General features: G+C 40.8%; 1 protein-coding gene across 1 annotated transcript in view; it reads left to right on the forward strand.

The window, feature by feature from the left end:
* The window catches only part of ENTHD1 (ENTH domain containing 1), a 109,804-nt gene extending 96,231 nt beyond the window's left edge, over positions 1 to 13,573 (forward strand). The window contains exons 5-6 of the mRNA XM_021687689.1: positions 1,220 to 1,615; positions 12,972 to 13,573. Of these exons, the coding sequence (XP_021543364.1) occupies positions 1,220 to 1,615; positions 12,972 to 13,573 (998 nt within the window). The remainder of the gene's footprint in view (positions 1 to 1,219; positions 1,616 to 12,971) is intronic.
* The last annotated feature ends 6,072 nt before the right edge of the window (positions 13,574 to 19,645 follow it).

Below are 19,645 nucleotides of genomic sequence, written 5' to 3' on the forward strand. Positions count from 1 at the left end.
ACTCTGTCTCTTAAGAGAATTCTCTTTCCTTCCATATCCAACTTCAGGTAAAACTACTTGAGAGCAAGCCCTAGCACTGAGTGTGGATAGCAATTCGCATCTAAAAATTTGGACCAGGTTCATAATTTATAGATTCAATAGATCTTCCTATATCAGACCCACCTTAAATATCTGTTCCTTTCAGTTCTTCCATTTGTAATAAATATTGCTTGTCCATTACATTCCAGGTACTTTGTTATAGTCTATGTACCCTGTGGTGATAGTAATGAATGAAATGGACAAAGATTCCAACCTGATGGAACTTACATTTTGGTAATCATCACAGCGGCTCTGAGAGATTGCTCTCCCACATAGACAAACAGTTTATTAAAATTAGGCTGCTACCTAAGTAGGGTTTTCTTTCATGGGCTTTGCCTAGACACTGGGACAAGAAGACATTTTTTTATTATAGGGGGAATAGACTTTTTTTGTAGCTGGGGGTTCTATAGGGATAGACCAGTATGATGTGGCATATTTTCTCTAGTTTATCTTGTAAAAGATGAATGTTTGAAGGTACTAAAAATATAGTGGTTTCAGAGACAGATTAAGTGGGTGAAGAGAGAAATATTTAAAGACAAGTTATTTGAAGCTTTCCTTGTCTTGTGCTTCAGTGAGGAGAGAGAGAGAAATAGCCACCAAATGACTAATGCATCAGTAATAGCTGAGGTATACTTTATATAGGCAGAAGAGAAACATAGTAAGAAAGTAGAAACAACTAAATAGAGAATCCTGTTATGGCATTAAAAAATCTGATTTATTAAAATTGCAACGGATTTGGGGGTGCCTGACTGGCTCAGTCAATGGAGCATGCAGCTCTTGATCTCAGGGTCACGAATTCGAGCCCCACGTGTGGTGTAGAGTTGACTTTAAAAAAATAAAAATAAAAAATAAATAAAATTGCAACAGACTTGGAATAGAATACTTTCAGCTGTATTTTTTTTTTTTTAAGATTTTATTTATTTATTTGAGACAGAGAGAATGAGAGAGACAGAGAGCACATGAGAGCGGGGAGGGTCAGAGGGAGAAGCAGGCTCCCTGCCGAGCAGGGAGCCCGATGCGGGACTCGATCCCGGGACTCCAGGATCATGACCTGAGCCGAAGGCAGTCGCTTAACCAACTGAGCCACCCAGGCGCCCTCAGCTGTATTTTTTGATCATAGTTTTTATTTGTCATTTTACAGATGCTTTGCCTAGGGGCACAGAAAAGAGCCCATCTCTGCAGACAAATGTGAGTTTGGACAAGAAATCAGACCATACCATTACAAATACTGTAACCGAACGCCCTTTGCAAATGCCTCTAGAAATGCAGTCAGCTGCAAGAACTTTTGAAATGTTGACAGCTTTACCATCATTTTGGTCACCGGATAAAGAAGAGTTTATCAGCCCTAATTTAAGGATGTCAAAGTCCGATTCTACTTTCTGTAATCAAGCCTCTGTAGAGACACTCTATGTCTCTCCCTCATTTAAAACATTTAACCCAGTGAAGGAGATTGTAAGCAATAAGGACTTTCAGAAGCTAACACAATCCAGCATTGCTCAGATGGATGAGGAAAACCTCAAGCCTGTGACCACATGGGGTGAGTCTACACACACACACACACACCCTTCTTTTGAAGCATTCTTCTGTTACTTTTCTGTGCTTTCTGCCTCTGTTTTTGGTTCCCTACTTTCACTCTCCATCCAGTGGTATTAAAATGTCCACACCAGAGAGAAGGACTTCTCAGTTGGGAAAGCACCACTTTTATTAAAGACCTGAGAGGCAGTTCTCCTTTGGGAGCTCCAAGTGCTTGGTTGAAGCACAAGTTTTGAGCAATTCTAATGCCGAACAAATAAGAAAGAATTAGCATTAAATAAGAGCTTCCTGTTAGGCATTTAGGTTACTTATTTAGAGACTGTATAAGAAGAATTAGTTATTATGTATATTGCTGTGTATACACACAATGTGTGTGTGTGTGCGCGCGCACGTGCAACCTTTTTTAAAGGGCTGTGTACCGATTGCAAAACAACAGTGGAGAATCTCTTCCTTTTTCTGTCCTATAAAACATTCAAAGCGTCGCAGTATTCTTGAGCCTGGATGGTAAAGGGAATCCAGGTTGTTGGCTGTCAGTTACCAAATCCTACATTGTATAATTATGCTCTCTTCTTTAAAGTCAATTAGTAAAAGAAGGATTTGTTTGTTCATGCATTTTTCAAAGACTGAGTAGCTTTATTGGTTCTTATGTATAATAATGCTGACGAACTCATATAAATATAGTTTTTAATAAAAATATTTTAAACTGCCTCAAACTCAGGTCAAAAGTGCCATATATGTACAAACAATGGAAGCCAACATGTCGAGGCTAAAGAAACTCACCTCTGTGAATGATAGCAGATTCTCCTTGCTGCCCTTCACAGAACTTGGGGGGGACCGAATAGCCTAAAAATAAACAGAGTCTTAGTTTTGTCACCAAATTAACTCTTCTGCAGAGACTGCCAATGTGGAAGCCACTGAGTACTGGTCGCGGTGAGCGTGGTGGTTTCAGTGCATGGTTGTTCCCCTGGGAAGTTGTTACTTTGATTTCATTTCTTTCCCAAATACCCCCAAAAGGTCATTGAAAATAGTTTTTGGCTGCTGCCTGTGTACCAAGTACACTTAGTTATAAAAATTAGCTGGAAGCTCCTCTAAAGCCAGTTAGCAAGGAAGACTTGCTTCTATTTATAATGAAGTAGATAGTATTGTTCTAACCCTCCCACCAAAAATACTGGTTAAAGCTGGAAAATTATTAAAAGCTGGTTTGAAGTCCTGTAAAACAACCAAGGTAGAAAACACAGAATGGGTCAAGATCCTTCGGAAAAGGACTGTGATGTTGTGATATAATGAGAAATATATATTTGGTCTTCATCCCTGGCTCCTGGCACAGAGCTCCTAAAACCCTTGGAATTTCCTGAGTGATAGGGGTGAGAAGAGTTACATTTTTGTTATTTGTAGTAAGATCCTTCTTCCATATCTGAGTTTATGCTGAGGTAACCCTTGGAGGTTGGGGGCTGGTTGCCAGAGTAACCAATCAGGTGGTTAGAGGCTTGGAACTTTCAGCCCCACCCCTTGACCTCTAGGGTTGTTGAATTAATCACCCATGGCCAGTGATTTGATCAATCATGTCTCTGTAATGGAACCTCCATAAAAAACCTTAGACAGTGGGGTTTAGACAGCTTCCAGGTTGGTGCACACATGAAGTTTCTGGGAGGGTGGCATACCCAGAGAAGGCTTGGAAGCTCTGGGCCCCTTCCCCATACCTTGCCCTATGCATCCTTTCCATTTGGCTGTTCTGAGTTGTATTCTTTATAATAAACCAGTAATAGTAAGTAAAGCACTTTCCTAAGTTCCATGAGCCATTGTAGTGAATTATCAAACCCAAGGAAGGGATCATGGGATCCCTCAATTTATAGCCGGCAGGTCAGAAATACAGGAGGCTTAGACTTTTGATTGGCATCTAAAGTGGAGGGCAGTCCTAAAACTTGAGTCTTGAGATTAAGGGATTGAGCTTTTAATCTCTGGGGTCTGCACTAACTCTGGGTAGTGTCAGAATGGAGTTAAATTATAGGACACCTAGTTGGTGTCACATACAGAGAAAGAGAGAAATCCTTGTATGTAAAACCCAAACATTTGGTGTCAGAAGTGATGTGAATAAAGTAGGAAACTAGTACTTTTAGTTGGTCCCACATTCACCTCAGTTTTCCCACTGTGGATCATTTGCCTGTTAGCAGAGCAGGATATAGAAACCGAGGGAAAGTCAGAGGCCTGGACTCTCCACGGTCTCGCTGAGCTTGGGAGATAGGTTTGGAGTTTAGGGCTTCCCAGGTGGCAGGGACTCCAGGAGTCAATATTCCAGAGGAGAGGAAGTCACAGAGGAGAAAGCCGAAAAGTCTTTGTGTAATTTCCTACTGAAACATCTGCCTCCTGCTAAAGCGGCACACATTCTGGATGTGGTGCCAAGAAACTACATGAGAAGCAGCTTCGAAGGGGCCAACACACCAACCATGAGATTCGAATCATCTCATGGTGCTGGGAGACAGAGGTCAGAGTTCAGGATCTGCCATGTTGTAGTGGCTCTGGTAAGGACTCTACGCTCTCAGCCGGGGCCGCGGACAGGCCCCACCCGAAGCACCAGAACTACCGTCTAGGCAGAAGGGCAAACCAGAACGAGACTAGCCCTCACAAATGCTGCAACCCAGCTCCAGCTAGAGCAAAGTTATTGCTTTGTATCCCATCTGTCTTCTAGAAGACAACGAAATCCTTTCTTAAGAGCTCCTGTCATTTTTTGTGCAAAATTTTTGGCATTTAAAATCCAGGAGAAAAACAGACAGCAGAAACAGACCCACAGATAAGCTAGATACTGATGCTATAAGATAGGTACTTTAAAATAACTGTGATTAATATGATCAAGAGCACAGAGGGAAAGATGGAGAATTTCATCAGAATACTATCATCTGTAAAGAAAGAATGAAATGAGAGTTCCAGAGCTGAAAAATACACTAGCCAACATTAAGACCGGGGGGGGCACACTTCAGTCATATGAGGTATCAAAAGAGAGCTTCAGTACTGGCAAAGGAGCTGGACAGTTCTGCGGGAAATCCCAAAAGGGAGGGAAACTCGGAAGGGGTGAGCCCCACCCCACATTCTGTCTATAAACTCTGCCTGAATCCTTGACTGACTGTTAAACTATTCATGGAGGGGAAGACCCCAGTGCATTTGGTGGGGAGGAAAAACTGAGCACTGGAAATGATAAATATGTGGGTAAATATAAACTTGATTTCTATTCTAATTTTTTAAATGCATATGACTGTTTAAGGCAAAATCTTCATACTGTATTTTGGGTTTTAAAACATGGAGATGGAGTATATATTCCATCATAGCACAGAGAGTGGTGAATTGCAGAGTTGTTAGCGGCTCAGGCTCTGGAGTCACACAGCCGGGGTTCATCATCTCAGCCCAGCCACTGGTTTTGTGACCCGTATGCATCAGTGTCTTCATCTACAGGATGGGAACAGGCTGGCACTGCCACATACAGCTGCTGGAGGGGTTCCATGAATTCACAAACACGAAACAGATCCGAGTAGGATCTGGTACCAGGCAGGTGCCATAGAAAAGTTTGCTATTACTCCAGTGTCCATATTTTTAGTTCCACTTTTTTTTTTTTAAAGATTTTATTTATTTATTTGAGACAGAGAGAATGAGAGAGACAGAGAGCACATGAGAGCGGGGAGGGTCAGAGGGAGAAGCAGGCTCCCTGCCGAGCAGGGAGCCCGATGTGGGACTCGATCCCAGGACTCCAGGATCATGACCTGAGCCGAAGGCAGTCACTTAACCAACTGAGCCACCCAGGCGCCCCTTAGTTCCACTTTCTGAGCTCTGGGCCCCCAGCCCCCTCCTAACCCTCCAGATCCATTCTGGTTATTTCCCAAAAGTACCCAGGAGTTCCTTTCTTATTCTCAGGAATGAGGAGACTCCTATGCTTCCAGAAAGGGCATTCCAGGCTGAGGAAAAATGCACAGTTATGACTGACCAAAGAGATTCTAGGAGCTCCGATTCATTCTCCACAGAACAGCCAGAGGACTTGAGGACTAAATTCCCCCACTGAAACCCCAGACTTCTCACTGTGTTCCTAGAGATCAAATAGCCTTCCATACCCTGCTCGGCCTAGCTTCTGCCTCTCCCAGCAGCCTGTGTTCTTTCTGTTTTGTCAAGTAAACCAAATTGCTTTGCCACCTTTGTACTGTTGTTCCCTCAGACCAGAACACTTCTGATCCACCCCTTCCTCAGTTCACTCCTACTCATCCTTCAGGGGTCAGCTCAGAGAGCACTTCTGCAAGATTTCCTGACCCCCTCTATTATTTCAAATCCCCCTCCCACTATATGTTGTCTTAGTACCTATAAGTATCCTTCTAGCATGTATGGTCTAATTTTAATTCTATTATATAATTCAGTATAATTATGTATGTATTGAATTGTTTAATGTCTCCCCACCCCCAAGTGGAATGCCCCTTCCTGAGGGAGGGGACCGTGTCTGCTTGTTTACTATTGTATTCCCCAGCACCAGGCACGGTGTCTTGGACATAATAGGTACCCAGTATTTAATAAGTGAATTAAAAGCAGCCTAGTAAAGCAGGGATGGAATGTGTGCATGAACAAATAATGGAAGAAAACACTGGAAAATTATGCCAGGACAGATGATGAGGAGCTGTGTGGGCCAGGTTAAGAAGCTTGGACTTTATTTTGAAGAGAATGCAAGTCACTAAAGGTGTTAAACCGGGTAAGTGGCTTTTCAAATGTGTTTAGAAAAATTACTGTGTCAGGGAATATGGAGGATTGTCATGGAGGGGATGAAACTGGAGCAGGGAGCCCGGCAGGGGGGCTGTTGCCTGGAAGGAAATGGGGTGGGAGCTGGGAGACAAGAGCAGGGGAGAGGGAGGGGGGCTAGCCTGAGATGGGGCATGGCCGGGGGCAAGGAGGCTAGAATCCAGAATAGAAAACACCTCATCCTGAGGGCCTGTACGGAAGGAGGGGAAAGGATGTATCAGATGTGAGAGAAGGGTTTTGTGGTTTTTAATAATTAAGATGTGTCGAGCTTTCATGCACTACACATTATATGTCATGGCCTCCATATCTTATTGTCTGAGGTCACCTGCCCAGACCAAGGGGTTTGGAGTGGTAGAAGTCGGTGAAAGGACTGGTACAATTTAGAATAGCCACTCCAGAGAATGGAAGAAGGAGCCGATAAGACACTGATTTGACAAAGGAGCCAGGAGCCGTAATTTGTAGGAATCCTAATTTGCAGGAATCCTAATTTGCAGGATCCTTTTCTTCAATAGTGCTGAGCTGCCTGGGGGTAGGAATGAAAAAGGTAGATACTTGAATTGAAATAGGATTAGGACAGGAACTTGCAAACCATAGCTTTGGGGCCAAATGAGGCCTCTCCCTGTTTTTGTGAATGAAGTTTTACTGGAACAAGCACAGTAATTGGTTTACGTGTCATCTTTGTTTGCTTCTGTGCTGCAAAGCGGAGCGTACTTGCAGTGTACTTGCAGTGTACTTGCAGTAGAGACCGTAGGTCCCATAAGGCCTAAAGTAGTTACAATCTGGTTCTTTACAGGAAAGGTCTGCTGGCTCCCGGATTAGGAATTAGCAGCAGATAAAGCAGAGAACATGGCAGGGGGTGATGGGGGGAATGGAGCAAGAAAGTGGTTCAAGTGATGGATAATGGGATTCTAGACTAGACAAGAGAGGGGAGTCAGGTGGATATTGATGGAATGAGAGAGAATAAAAGGATTATTGGATCTACTGGCTCAATGAGGCCAAAGTGTAGATGCATTAAACGGAACGAGAGGGCTGGAAGTAATCGAGAAGAAGTCATCTTGGAAAGCAAGATTTCAGAGTAGGGCAGTTCTTGAGTGATGACATGTTCTAGGGAGTGCTCAGAGGAATGGCTGAAGGTGACTCATGGTGGAGGAATTCAGGAAACGATGAGGTGGGTTTGATGGCTAGTCTCCCTGGACGCTGGATGATCGAGGCTAGAAAAGACAGCGTCTATTTTCTGTTTTTCTATTTTATTGTTTTAAGAAGTATTTGTGTATATGAAGGGTCCAGGCCTGGTAGTGTAAACTCTTTGGAGATAAAGAGCTGGGTGAATTTAAAAAGATTTACACACTCACAGTGTAGCAGATTTCAGCTGTCAGGGGGCTCTGTCCAAGGCAGCCACCAAATACAGATTAATATTTTCATTCTGATACTTCCACTGAATGACGGATTTGCTGCAGCCACCTCCTTTGACCTCTTGATGCTAAATAACTCTGTTCCTAGAACAGTCCATTCCTTCTCCTCCTCCATTTAAATTTTAAGTTATTTATCTGTAGGTCAAACTATTCCTTTAGGTCATTAGATCGTTTGTCGTGCACACTGAAAAGAAAAAGGGAGCTAATAGATGCACAGAAGCCAAATCACTATATTCATGAGCCACAGTTCGGGTAAGTGTGTCAGACCGCGCTGGACTTTACTTTCTAATTTGGGGAGAGGAAAAAAAATCTATACATGCTCATGCTGGGATAGTGGTGAGCATTCTCACTGGCTCCATCCTTTGTTTATATCTCATTGATTCCATTTTTGTACTCTGGATTTCAGTAGTGGTTGTTCAGTAGAGCTGTTTCTCAGTTCATCTTTGCTAAGGAAAGAAACCAAACATCACACACACACATACACACACACACACACACACACACACACGTCCTTTAACTTTTTGTCTATAAAAGGCTTCAGAGCCAGAATAATGAACATTTCCCAAAAAGAAATGGGGAGAATGGTAGGAAACAGCTCGGCAAACGGTCTTAGCTAACCCTGAGCTCCCCGTCAGGCTGGTTCAGAAGCAGCACGCAGAGTGGAGGGTGAAGGAGTATCATCGGACCCAGCAGGGAAGTCAGAGCGGCACCCCTGCGCTACCCCCGACGCAGTCCCGGCAGTTCTTCTAGCCCTTCAGCTCCGGCCTGCCTTCTTTCAGGCAAAAAGACACACTGATTTGATTTTTTTAAATTCAATGAACCAAATTCATAGTTCATAGGTAAGTGAGAGAAGTCATCATTAATCCAATAATCCAGTCGTCCCAATAACAATTTAGTGTTAGTGATAGGGGTGTACTCATTAGCATTTCTCTCTAATCCTATGTTATTCCTAAATCTGTTTCTTTCATGTAGCTTATTTATAATAATGACATTAAAGTAAATTTTCAAATATTATGTTTTTAAAAACTGAGATCTAATTCATGGACCAGAAAATGGACCCCATGAAAGCGTACAATTTAGTGGGTTTTAGTATATTCCCAGAGGTGTGCAATCACGACTACTAATTCCAGAACATTTTCATCACCCCAAAGAAGTCCTGCATCCATTAGCAGTCACTCCCCATTCCTCCCTACCCCTAGCGCTGCCCCCCCGCCCCGCAACCAGTAATCTACTTTCTCTTTTTGCCTACTCTGGACATCTCATGTTATGGAATCGTACGATATGTGCCTTTTGTGCCTGGCTTCTTTCGCTTCACACAGTGTTTTCAGAGTTCATCCACGTTGTCACATGAATCAGTACTTTACTCTTTCTTATGGCTGAGTAATATTCTGCTGTAGAGAGAAACGCATTTTACTGATCCATTCATCAGTTGATGGATATTTGAGTTGTTTCCACTTTTTAGCTATTATGAATAATTTTGCTATGGACATTTATGTAAAATGTTACTTTCTATATCACAGAACAAAATCAAAATATTTTAATTCATGTGTACTCTTAACCTGACAGTCATTATGTATCAGGAAAACTGAGAGGGAGGAATTGGACAAAGAATTAAAAGTTCCTCTGTTGTACAGTGAGCAGTCTGAAGTGTTTAGTTGACCAAGGATCTGCTGCTAACAGAAAAATTTACATTTACAACTACAGCTGGAGAGAGTTTAAAAATATTTCTAGAAATGCACTTGTAATTATATTTTTGCAATGCAGTTCTTCTAAATGCTTTTTAAGTTTAAAGTTACAATGAGATAATTAACTGGTCTGATGTTTTTCATGAGTATAAAAAGTTAGAGCTAACACATCAGCATTTGGAATAATTTTATCAGTGCTATCTTTAAGCAGGTGCAACATTAATTCGCATACATCTATCACACAGGGAGATTTTTAAATGCAGCAATTTCTTGCTGCTTATCTGCTGCATTTCAGCCCTGGTAGATACACTGTATGAGAAGGATGAATGGGGTTTTTTAATTTTTTATTGTTATGTTAATCACCATACATTACATCATTAATTTTTGATGTAGTGTTCCATGATTCACTGTTTGTGCATAACACCCAGTGCTCCGTGCAGAACGTGCCCTCTTTAACACTTATCACCAGGCTAACCCATCCCCCCACCCCCTTCCCCTCTAGAACCCTCAGTTTGTTTTTCAGAGTCCATCGTCTCTCATGGTTCGTCTCCCCCTCCGATTTCCCCCCCTTCATTCTTCCCCTCCTGCTATCTTCTTTTTTTTTTTCTTAACATATATTGCATTATTGTTTCAGAGGTACAGATCTGTGATTCAACAGTCTTGCACAATTCACAGCGCTCACCATAGCACATACCCTCCCCAGTGTCTATCACCCAGCCACCCCATCCCTCCCACCCCACCCCCCACTCCAGCAACCCTCAGTTTGTTTCCTGAGATTAAGAATTCCTCATATCGGGGCGCCTGGGTGGCTCAGTCATTAAGCGTCTGCCTTCGGCTCAGGTCATGATCTCAGGGTTCTGGGATCGAGCCCCACGTCAGGCTCCCTGCTCAGCGGGAGGCCTGCTTCTCCCTCTCCTAGTCCCCCTGCTTGTGTTCCCTCTCTCACTGTGTTTCTCTCTGTCAAATAGATAAATAAATAAAATCTTTAAAAAAAAAAAAGAATTCCTCATATCAGTGAGGTCATATGATAAATGTCTTTCTCTGATTGACTTATTTCGCTCAGCATAACACCCCCCAGTTCCATCCACGTCGTTGCAAATGGCAAGATCTCATTCCTTTTGATGGCTGCATAATATTCCATTGTATATATGCACCACATCTTCTTTATCCATTCATCTGTCGATAGACATCTTGGCTCTTTCCACAGTTTGGCTACTGTGGACATTGCTGCTATAAACATCGGGGTGCACGTACCCTTTCGGATCCCTACATTTGTAGGGATACCCAGTACTGGATACCTAGTAGTGCAATTGCTGGATCGTATGGTAGCTCTATTTTCAACGGAAAGGATGAATGTTAACAAGATAGTCATATACCTCCTGGAGTGAGCGAGCAGGAGCAGGGTAACTAAATGGGCAGGAGAGGCACCCTGAAGTGCAGCTCAAAGTGTCTGCTACAGCTGTGGTGTGTTTGGAAACAAAAGTAAATTGGTGTGCAGCAATTAGAGATGAAGTGGCTTTTTATGAGCAAAAGCCTGTGAATGGAAGCTACGAAACTGTAAACAATGATAAGCCAGTTAGTTAGCAGTTGTAGCTACAAAGCAAAAGAAAGGCGGACAGAGAGGAGAAAGCAGTGATTCTCAGACTTTGGCAGCCATCAGAAACACCCAGAGGCTTGCTGAACCTCAGTTTCCTGGACACGACCCCAATTTCTGATTTCGTTTAGAGTGATGGGGCCCAAGAACCTCATTTCTAACAAATTCCCGAGTGCTGCTGCCGCGTGTCGGGGGACCACACTTTGAGAACCACTAGCAACAAGTGAAACCAGGTTAAAGTTAACCAGGTTATCTTAATCACATCACGCCCATGTGACTAACATAACTGTGTTATCCTTTTTCAGTGAACTCTTGGAGAATGTGCTACCCCAAAATGGAGGTACACCAAGAAAGAGAGAGATATGGGATATAGAAAACAGGAGAACCAACACAGGAGGATGGGGCAGGGACATGTCAGGTGACAGCTGTGACCCAAACATCGCACACCCAGACTCAGGACACACATGCGTTGAGGCTCTCACCATTAGCATGCCCATCACCATCATGCCCGCTTTTCAGTCCAAGGACAGACGTCAGGATAAGGCTGACCTAGATTCTTCTGTGCACTCCTCTTGCCTCGACCATGTGCCGATGAAGTTCCTGTTTTCCTTTTCGTGTCCTGCTGCTGCATCGACTGAGAATACTCATATCACCCCCGAAATGTCTTGTAATTGGAATTTTTCCTAAAAGCTGGAGATGGGCTTCAGGGAGCTTTGAAGCAGAAAATAGAAGCTGCCTGCCCCAGCCATGTTTTTTTTTTTCACAGGAGATTCAATTTAGTTTAAAGGGAGATGGAGATGTAAAGCAAATAAAATGATATATAAGTCATGTGTGCTAAGGGGTCAGCATTAATTTCCCTGTTCTATGACTTCAGCTTTTTTTTTTTAATTATTATTTTAAAGTAACAACTCTAGTTAGCTGCGATGACATTGGAACCGTGCGTACCACCTAATACAGGCATGAGTGTAAATAGCTATTCCAAGACAAGAAACAGTTCTGTGTCAAGGAAAGTTTGGAAACCACTTGAATAAATTACTGTAGATTTCTCAGAACTTTCAATGTGCTAATGTTCATTGTTAATCTCTTAAAGAGAGGCACAATATGCATTTTCCCAGTCTTCTCTGACTTGACAATCCTGTTTTCACAAAATGTCTTTTAACATCTTAAGGAACACAGTGTTCCTCGGAACACGGGTCGGGAAATAATGATTTGGAGTGAAATGCAAAAAGAAGAGAGTATGATTTTGCCTGAAATGGAGTTAAAATGTTATCAAATTTTTAATTTTATGGAAAACAGGCTTAAAATCCTTTTTATTTTATTTATTGTTTCTTGGTCAAAAAAAATTATATATGTGTACTCAAATGTTCCAGGTCTCAGGTGGTTTGGAGTTCAGTCTCAACTGTATTTGAGCAGTTAGAGAAAGAGATTCGTTTCACAGCTTTTGGGTACTTGTAGTTGGTTGTTCATTTTGCCATAATATTCTTTGTAGAAGAAAAAAAAAAGATGAAGGAATCTAAGTTACAGCTTTCTCACACTGTCTACTTTAAATGCCAACTTTTAAAATGCCACCAGCCAGTAGAATAGGGTGTAATACTTTACTTTTCTGCTCTTTCTGTTAAGTGTAGTGTAAAAATATGTTGGGCACAGTTCAGAGTCAAGGCGAATATTGATACTTCTATGTTAGTTTCATTTCCATGGCGGTATTGGGATATGATACATCTTTAGATTTTCTCCACTTCCTGCTTTGGGTTTATTTAGGCTTATTATGAATATTTAACATATAACATTATAAGTAGTATATTTATGTTGAGACCTTACCCGTAGGACTTTACATTGTAAAATTATTTTAGCTATTACTCTCATTTGTATGTTACATAATCTTTCTCTCCCGTTTATACGTTTTAGTTTCAACCACCTCTGAAGGAGCATCCTCCTTTTCCACTTTATCTGTGTCAACTCCTGATTCAACCTCTCCAGAGAAGTCTGTTCATCTCTTATACCCGATTTTGGCTGGACCTTCCTTCTGGACTCTGTCTCATCAACAGTCTTCTGCCTCCTTTAAGGATGAAGATAAGACAGCCAGGGCTCATCACCCCTTAGCTCTTAGGGGCCTAGTGTCTTCTGATGAAGAGGAAAATGACAACCTCAATCTCCTGGAACATCTTTCAGATAACTCTGAGTCTGCCAGGAAGCAGACAACTCCTGCTTCTGGCAGTAATTGGGCAGAGTTTTCCACCACAAATGTAGACCACTGCACCTCTATGTCCTGTCCGAGTTTTCAGACAACTGAAGGTCTGCCGAAAGAGCCTGAAGGAAACAATTCCATTAAGGTTCTCCTCGGGGAGGTGAAAAATGCCATAGTCAAACTACACGAAGACCTGAGCATGGTGATAAGGGAACTTCATGTCATCAATAGCCATCTGGTGAGCATGAGTGGGAATAGTCTGCAACTAAGCAAATCTTCACCGCTTCCCAAGTCTTCTGAGGGGACCTCAGATCACATCTAATAAGCTCCATAGCCATTTTTGGTAGAACTCCTGTGGTTCCACTTCCCAAAGACTAAGTTAACCTCCTATAGATTCTCATTATTATGGCAAAAATAGGGTGGTGGTTTGATTTTTCCTTGTCAGGGTTATTAACAAATCTCTTTCAAACCGATAAACTCATTTGGTTTATTTTTTAAAGAGAAAAGGTATCACCTTTGATAATATTATCAGACTTAAATATGAACTAATGTTCCTTTGAAACTGAAGAAAATTTCATTCTTCCACGCTTTGGACTTTACCTCCAAATATGTTAAACATTAGTGAAGTTGTGAGAAGACAAACTGCAAATGGTTATTCTAGAGCATTTGGATAAGCAGGCAGTAGGAAGCCCTTCATAGCCTGGGCAGCTGTTTCCTATGGTCTCATGCCAAGTTTCAGATTCCCCAAACCAAGGCCCAGAAATCTTTCCTTTCTTGTGGCTGCCACCATTGGTTAGGGGTTAAGTTGAGACAAGTAGGACACGGAACAGGAGTTTTTATTGTTAATGTATATTGCAAAGTGAATTAAAATGCATACTTTTTTCTTGTATTTGGAAAATAAATTTGATATTTTTCATCTAATATGTATTTTTTTAATTCATTAAGACAGACTTTCAAGTAGAAATATCTCAATTTTTATATTTATGGGAAAATGATCTAGTTTAGGGGTCATAGGCCAGTGCTTCTCAATCCTACTGCACATTAGAATCACCAGAGATGCTTTTATTCCTGATTTATATTAATTTGAAAGGACAGTGCAAGGGCTCCGTGTACCCATCACTCAGTTTCGACAATTACCAACTAAAAGCTAAAATAATTCCTGATTATTTTGAAGAAATATGGGACATTTCAAAAATATTCTAATGCTGGGTGCACTCCCAAGCCAAAACTGATTTTCACCATGCAAACTGGGTTATGAACTAGAGGGAACTGCTAGTGGAACTGTTAGTGGGAAGACTGTGAACTGGGAGGAGGTTTGGCATATTTGAGGAGGGGCAAGGAAGTCACTGTGGCTGGTGTGAAGTGAGGAAAGGGGAGATTAGTAGGAGATTTGAGGTCATGGAGGAAAGAGCAAGGAGTAGTGCCAGATGATACAGGTTTTAGAAGACCATTGTTAGACATTTTGGCCTTTCCTCTATGAAATAAAAATTGTGACAAGGTTTTAGGGTGAAAAATGATCTTAGGGCTCTCAAATGATCATGTTGGCTTTGGGGGAGAGATGGATGCAGGGCCATGGGGTGAGGCAGGTAAGCCAATTAGAAGGCTATTGCAGTTATACAGGTAAGAGCTGATGGTGGATCAAGCCAGGTTAGGCATAGTGTAGGTACATGAGAAGTGATTTGTTTAGGGATTTGCTGATAGGTTGGATAAAATATATGAGAGAGAAGAGTGACCGCCAAACCCACGGTATTGGATGGAGCAGTTGAAATTCAAGATGAACTTGCCATCAACTGGAATGAGGAAGGTTGCAGATAGGGAAAATGTGGAGGCATTCAGTTTTAGACAGGTTAAAATCTCAGATGTCTATTAGATAACCCAAGTGGAGATACCCGGGAAACAATTGGATGTGAGAGTTGAGTCAGAGAGAGAGATCTAGATTGGAATGGAGGCTGGGGGTTAGTAATTTGTGGTTATTTAAAGCTATGAGACTGGATAAAATTGCCAAAGGAGTGAGTGTGACAGTGGAGAGAATCTGAAAGCCTAAGCCCTGAGGCATTCTAACAGAAGAAGATCAAGAAGAAGTTGAGGAATCAATGAATGAGGCTGAGAAGGAGCTACCACTGAAGTAGGAACAAAACAGTAGTGTGTAGTGTTCAGAAGCCCAGGGTGTTTTTCTCTTCTTGGCCCTTTCTTCTTCTATATGCATTTCAGAAGCACCTTTCCAAGTTCTTCCCAAATCCTATTAGATTTTTTTTAAAGTTTTTATTTAAATTCCAGTTACTTAACATGCAGTGTAATACTAGTTTCAGGTGTACAATATAGTGATTCAAAGCTCTATTTGATTTTGATCAAAGTTGCATTAAATTTATTCTTCAATTTAGGGAATTTTTAAAATAAATTTAATCTTCTAATCTAGGGGCATGGTATATCTGTATGTTTCTATGGGTCTTGTCTTATAAACTTTATATTTAGTCTTCCAATCCATGGGCATGGTATATCTCTATGTTCATTTATGTCTTCTCTTAGTGTTCTTCAGTAAACTCATAATCTCCCCCACAGAGGGCTTCTGTTTCTTTTTTAAAGACTTAATATTTTCATGCTTGATATTTTTTTGCTATTGTAAATGCTACCTTTTTGCTAGTTTTTAAATTTTGGAACATAACAGTTGATAGAAATCTAAATCTCCATCAAGATTCACTAATAGTTAACATGTTACAATGTTTGCTTTATCTCCCTCTCTTGCTAAACATGTTTATATCTTTATTATTTAGACAGGTAAATAGGTACACACATGTGTTGCTGAATCATTTGAAAGGAAGATTCAGATATCCTGACACTTCGCCACAGAATACTGCAACATACTTTACTACATGAATCAGGGTGATTATTTTCCAACCTACCTTCAAGTTAGTCAGTTCTCTCTTCAGCTGTGTCTAATCTTTGTTAAATCTTCCCATTAAGTTTTTAATTCAGTTATTCCTCTTTCCATTTCTAGAATTCTACTTGGTTCTTTTTAAATATTTTAAAAGATTCTTTTAAAAAAACTTTTCATAGGTCCATGTTTCTTGCAGATATTTTCAAGCATAACTTTACTAGTAAGAATAATAAGTAAACTAGAGAGTATTCTTACCAGCAAACTATCAAGAATATATGCATTTAAGGCTATAAATTTCCTTTTACTGCAACCCACAAAATTTAAAATTGAGATATAATTCACATACCATAAAATTTACCCTTTTACGGTATTATAATTCAGTGGTTTTAGTATATTCACAGAGTTGCACAACCATCACTACTATCTAATTCGAGAATTGTTTCATCACCACAAAAATACACCCCATACTCATTAAGAGTCATTCCCCATTTTCCCCTCCTTCAAGCCCCTGGCAACCCCTAATCTACTTTCTGTTTCCATGAATTTGCCTATTCTGGATATTTCACATAAATGGAATCATCTGTGGCTTTTTGTGTCTGGTTTCTTTCACTTAGCATAATGTTCTGGAGGTTTAATCATGTTGTAGCACGTATGAGTTCTTCATTCCTTTTTGTCTGAATAATATTGCATTGTATGGCTATACCACATTTTGTTTATTCATCACTTGAGGGACATTTAGGTTGTTTGCATTTCTTGGCTACTATGAATATTTGTGTGAACATATGTTTTCCATTCTCTTGGATATATATCTAGGAGTAGAATTTCTGGGTCATATGGTAACTCTTATGTTTAACTTTCTGAGGAGTTGCCTAACTATTTTCTGAAGTAGCTTCACCATTTTACCACAAGTATTGGTATGTAATATTTTCATTGTCCTTTGGCTCAAAAAATATTCTAATTCCTTCATGAAGAAGTGTAGAAGTATATTTCTTAACTTCCCAGCATTTGAACTGTAATAATTCTAACATCTAAAGTTTTTATATTTCTGTTTTTGTTATCTCTTACCCTGCTGATTTGTGCTCATGACGTTCTATTTCCTTGTGTACCTGATTATCTTTGACTATGTCCTAGTCATGACACTTGAAAATATATTTATATGATTAATACAAGAATTTGTTTTGCTTCTGCCAAGTGCCTGGTGCTATTGCAACACCATACTGGTTAGGTAAAGGAAGGTCATAGCTTGAGTTTTTCTATAATACCCACGTTAATCCCAGGCTTAAATTCCTCATAAAGGATGGTTCATTTCTAATTCACTCTCATTGCATAGCCGTTGGGTTCCACTTTGTTGTAAAGAGCATGTCTTGTTAGACTTCCCACCTGTGTGAGGTGATTTCTGTTCCTATCACCATCAAAAGGAAAGTTGGAATTTGTTGAACTCAACTAATGCACTTAGGGAAAAGTGGCATCTGTGATCATTTACTTATCAGGTCTCTGGGTTTGTGTTTTGTTTTTTTGGGGGTTTTTGTTGTTGTTGTTGTTGTTTTGTTCTTTGTTTTTGAGTACCTATTTCACACAAGACTCTGTTCTGGGCCCTGGGGATTCAGTGGTGAGCAAAACCAGATATTCCTGTCCTCACAGAGAACTGAGTTCTAGAGTTCTGGAGAAATTTGGTAGATTAATCAAATTGTTTTTTTAAAAATTGTAAAAGTCTGTGATTCTGGGAAAGGAAATGTAGGATTTGACCTGGTGAGGGGTTCAGGGAAAGCTTATCTAAGGAAGTCACTTGAGCTGAAATACAAATTCTAGGATTATCGAAGTAAATGCCACTAATGACGTGTGGGGCAAGTCAGCTTCTTTATGAAACAACACAGAGCATAAAGTGAGGATGAAATCTTAGGACATCTTCTGTTGGCTTTCTTCATACGTCTGGGAGACCCACAAATGGATTCTTAAGGGATAGTAGGATATGGTATCTCCTTTTTTTACTGGCTCTAACATTTCTCAGTTGTACACTGCTAAGAGTTGAGAAGAAACAAAGCTCCAGAGATACAGCACTCCACCCTCCCCTTCCCCCATTACCAAAAGGTGTTGCATCAGATATCTTGAAATTCACTCAGAAAAACCCCACAAATAACTAAGGCAACAAAAGCTGTCCCTTTGAGAAGCTACCTTACAAGCACATAGTAACTTCAGATTTCTTTTTTTAAGATTTTATTTATTTGACAGAGAGAGCACAAGCAGAGGGAGAGGGAGAAGCAGGCTCCCCGCTGAGCAGGGAGCCCGATGCGGGGCTCGATCCCAGGACCCTGGGATCATGACCTGAGCCCAAGGCAGACGCTTCACTGCCTGAGCCACCCAGGTGTCCCAGTAACTTCAGATTTTAACTAGGTTTTATGTAGCTCGTATATTTTAATTCAACCATTTTTTAATTAGTGTAATTAACAAGCACTTATTTGAGTTTCTATTTAGCCAACTCCATTAAATTAATAGAACAAACTTGGCTTAAATTAAGAATGGGTATATTCTGATTGACTTTGTAATTATCTCAGATTAAAAATACGTCATTAAATGCTATTAAGTATTTTATTTGAAACTTGAGGATTTTATTATAAGGCAGTTATGAAAATATTTTACAGTTTACCTATTGTCAAATTACTTATGTGTTCATCCTTTAGATATTTATTAAGTGCTCATTATGAGTAGGCAATTTGCTAGACATTGGGGACACAATGGTGAACAAGATGGGGGCAGTCCTGTCTTCAGAGTTGCCATTTCATGGGCAGAGTGTGATATGTAAGTCCTAAGAGTTTAGGAAGCAGGGGACAGTGTGGGAGGGCCTGGTAAAGAGGAACAACCAGCTCTGATTGAGGGTCGGGTCGGGGAGTGCTTCCTGGAGAAAATGAAGTACAAAGTGAATCCTGAAGGATAAGCAGGAGTTCGTCAAGCAAAGACAGGGAAGAGAGAGAATTTTCTAGGCAGAGAGAACAGCAGGTACAAAAGCTGGGAGCAGGAGGGAGCTAAGTGAGACTGAGGACTGGACAAAGCTGGTAGATCAGAGATTTGAGTGCCTTGGTTTCCCTTCATGCAGAGACACGGTGATGGTTACTTAGTATTATGTAGTATTAACCAACTGAGTAGCAGAAAAGGACTGAATGACAAGGAAATGGATCATATTGAAAATGAAGTGTCCTAGAAATTTGGGGGTTTCCAAAATCTATTCACAAACTGATAAAAATAGACTTTATAGGGTTGGGTTTTTTTGTTTTGTTGTTGTTTTTTGAGACCTTGGTGACTCATCTTCCTCACAAATGGGATGGTTGTGACAGTGGTTTGCTCGGGATGTATAAGGAGCTTCCTCTTTGTGTGCCTTCCTTCTGAAGAGAAGGTGAATCCTGAGCACAGCCTGGTGAGGCAGTTAAATGCTCAGATATGGGGGACTGGTTTTCTCGGTCTCACTGTACTTTTAATAGAGGGGATTCTGAGATATGATAAAAGGATTTAGATATGTGGAATTGA

Source organism: Neomonachus schauinslandi, chromosome 5, assembly GCF_002201575.2.
Source record: "Neomonachus schauinslandi chromosome 5, ASM220157v2, whole genome shotgun sequence".
NCBI lineage: Eukaryota > Metazoa > Chordata > Mammalia > Carnivora > Phocidae > Neomonachus > Neomonachus schauinslandi.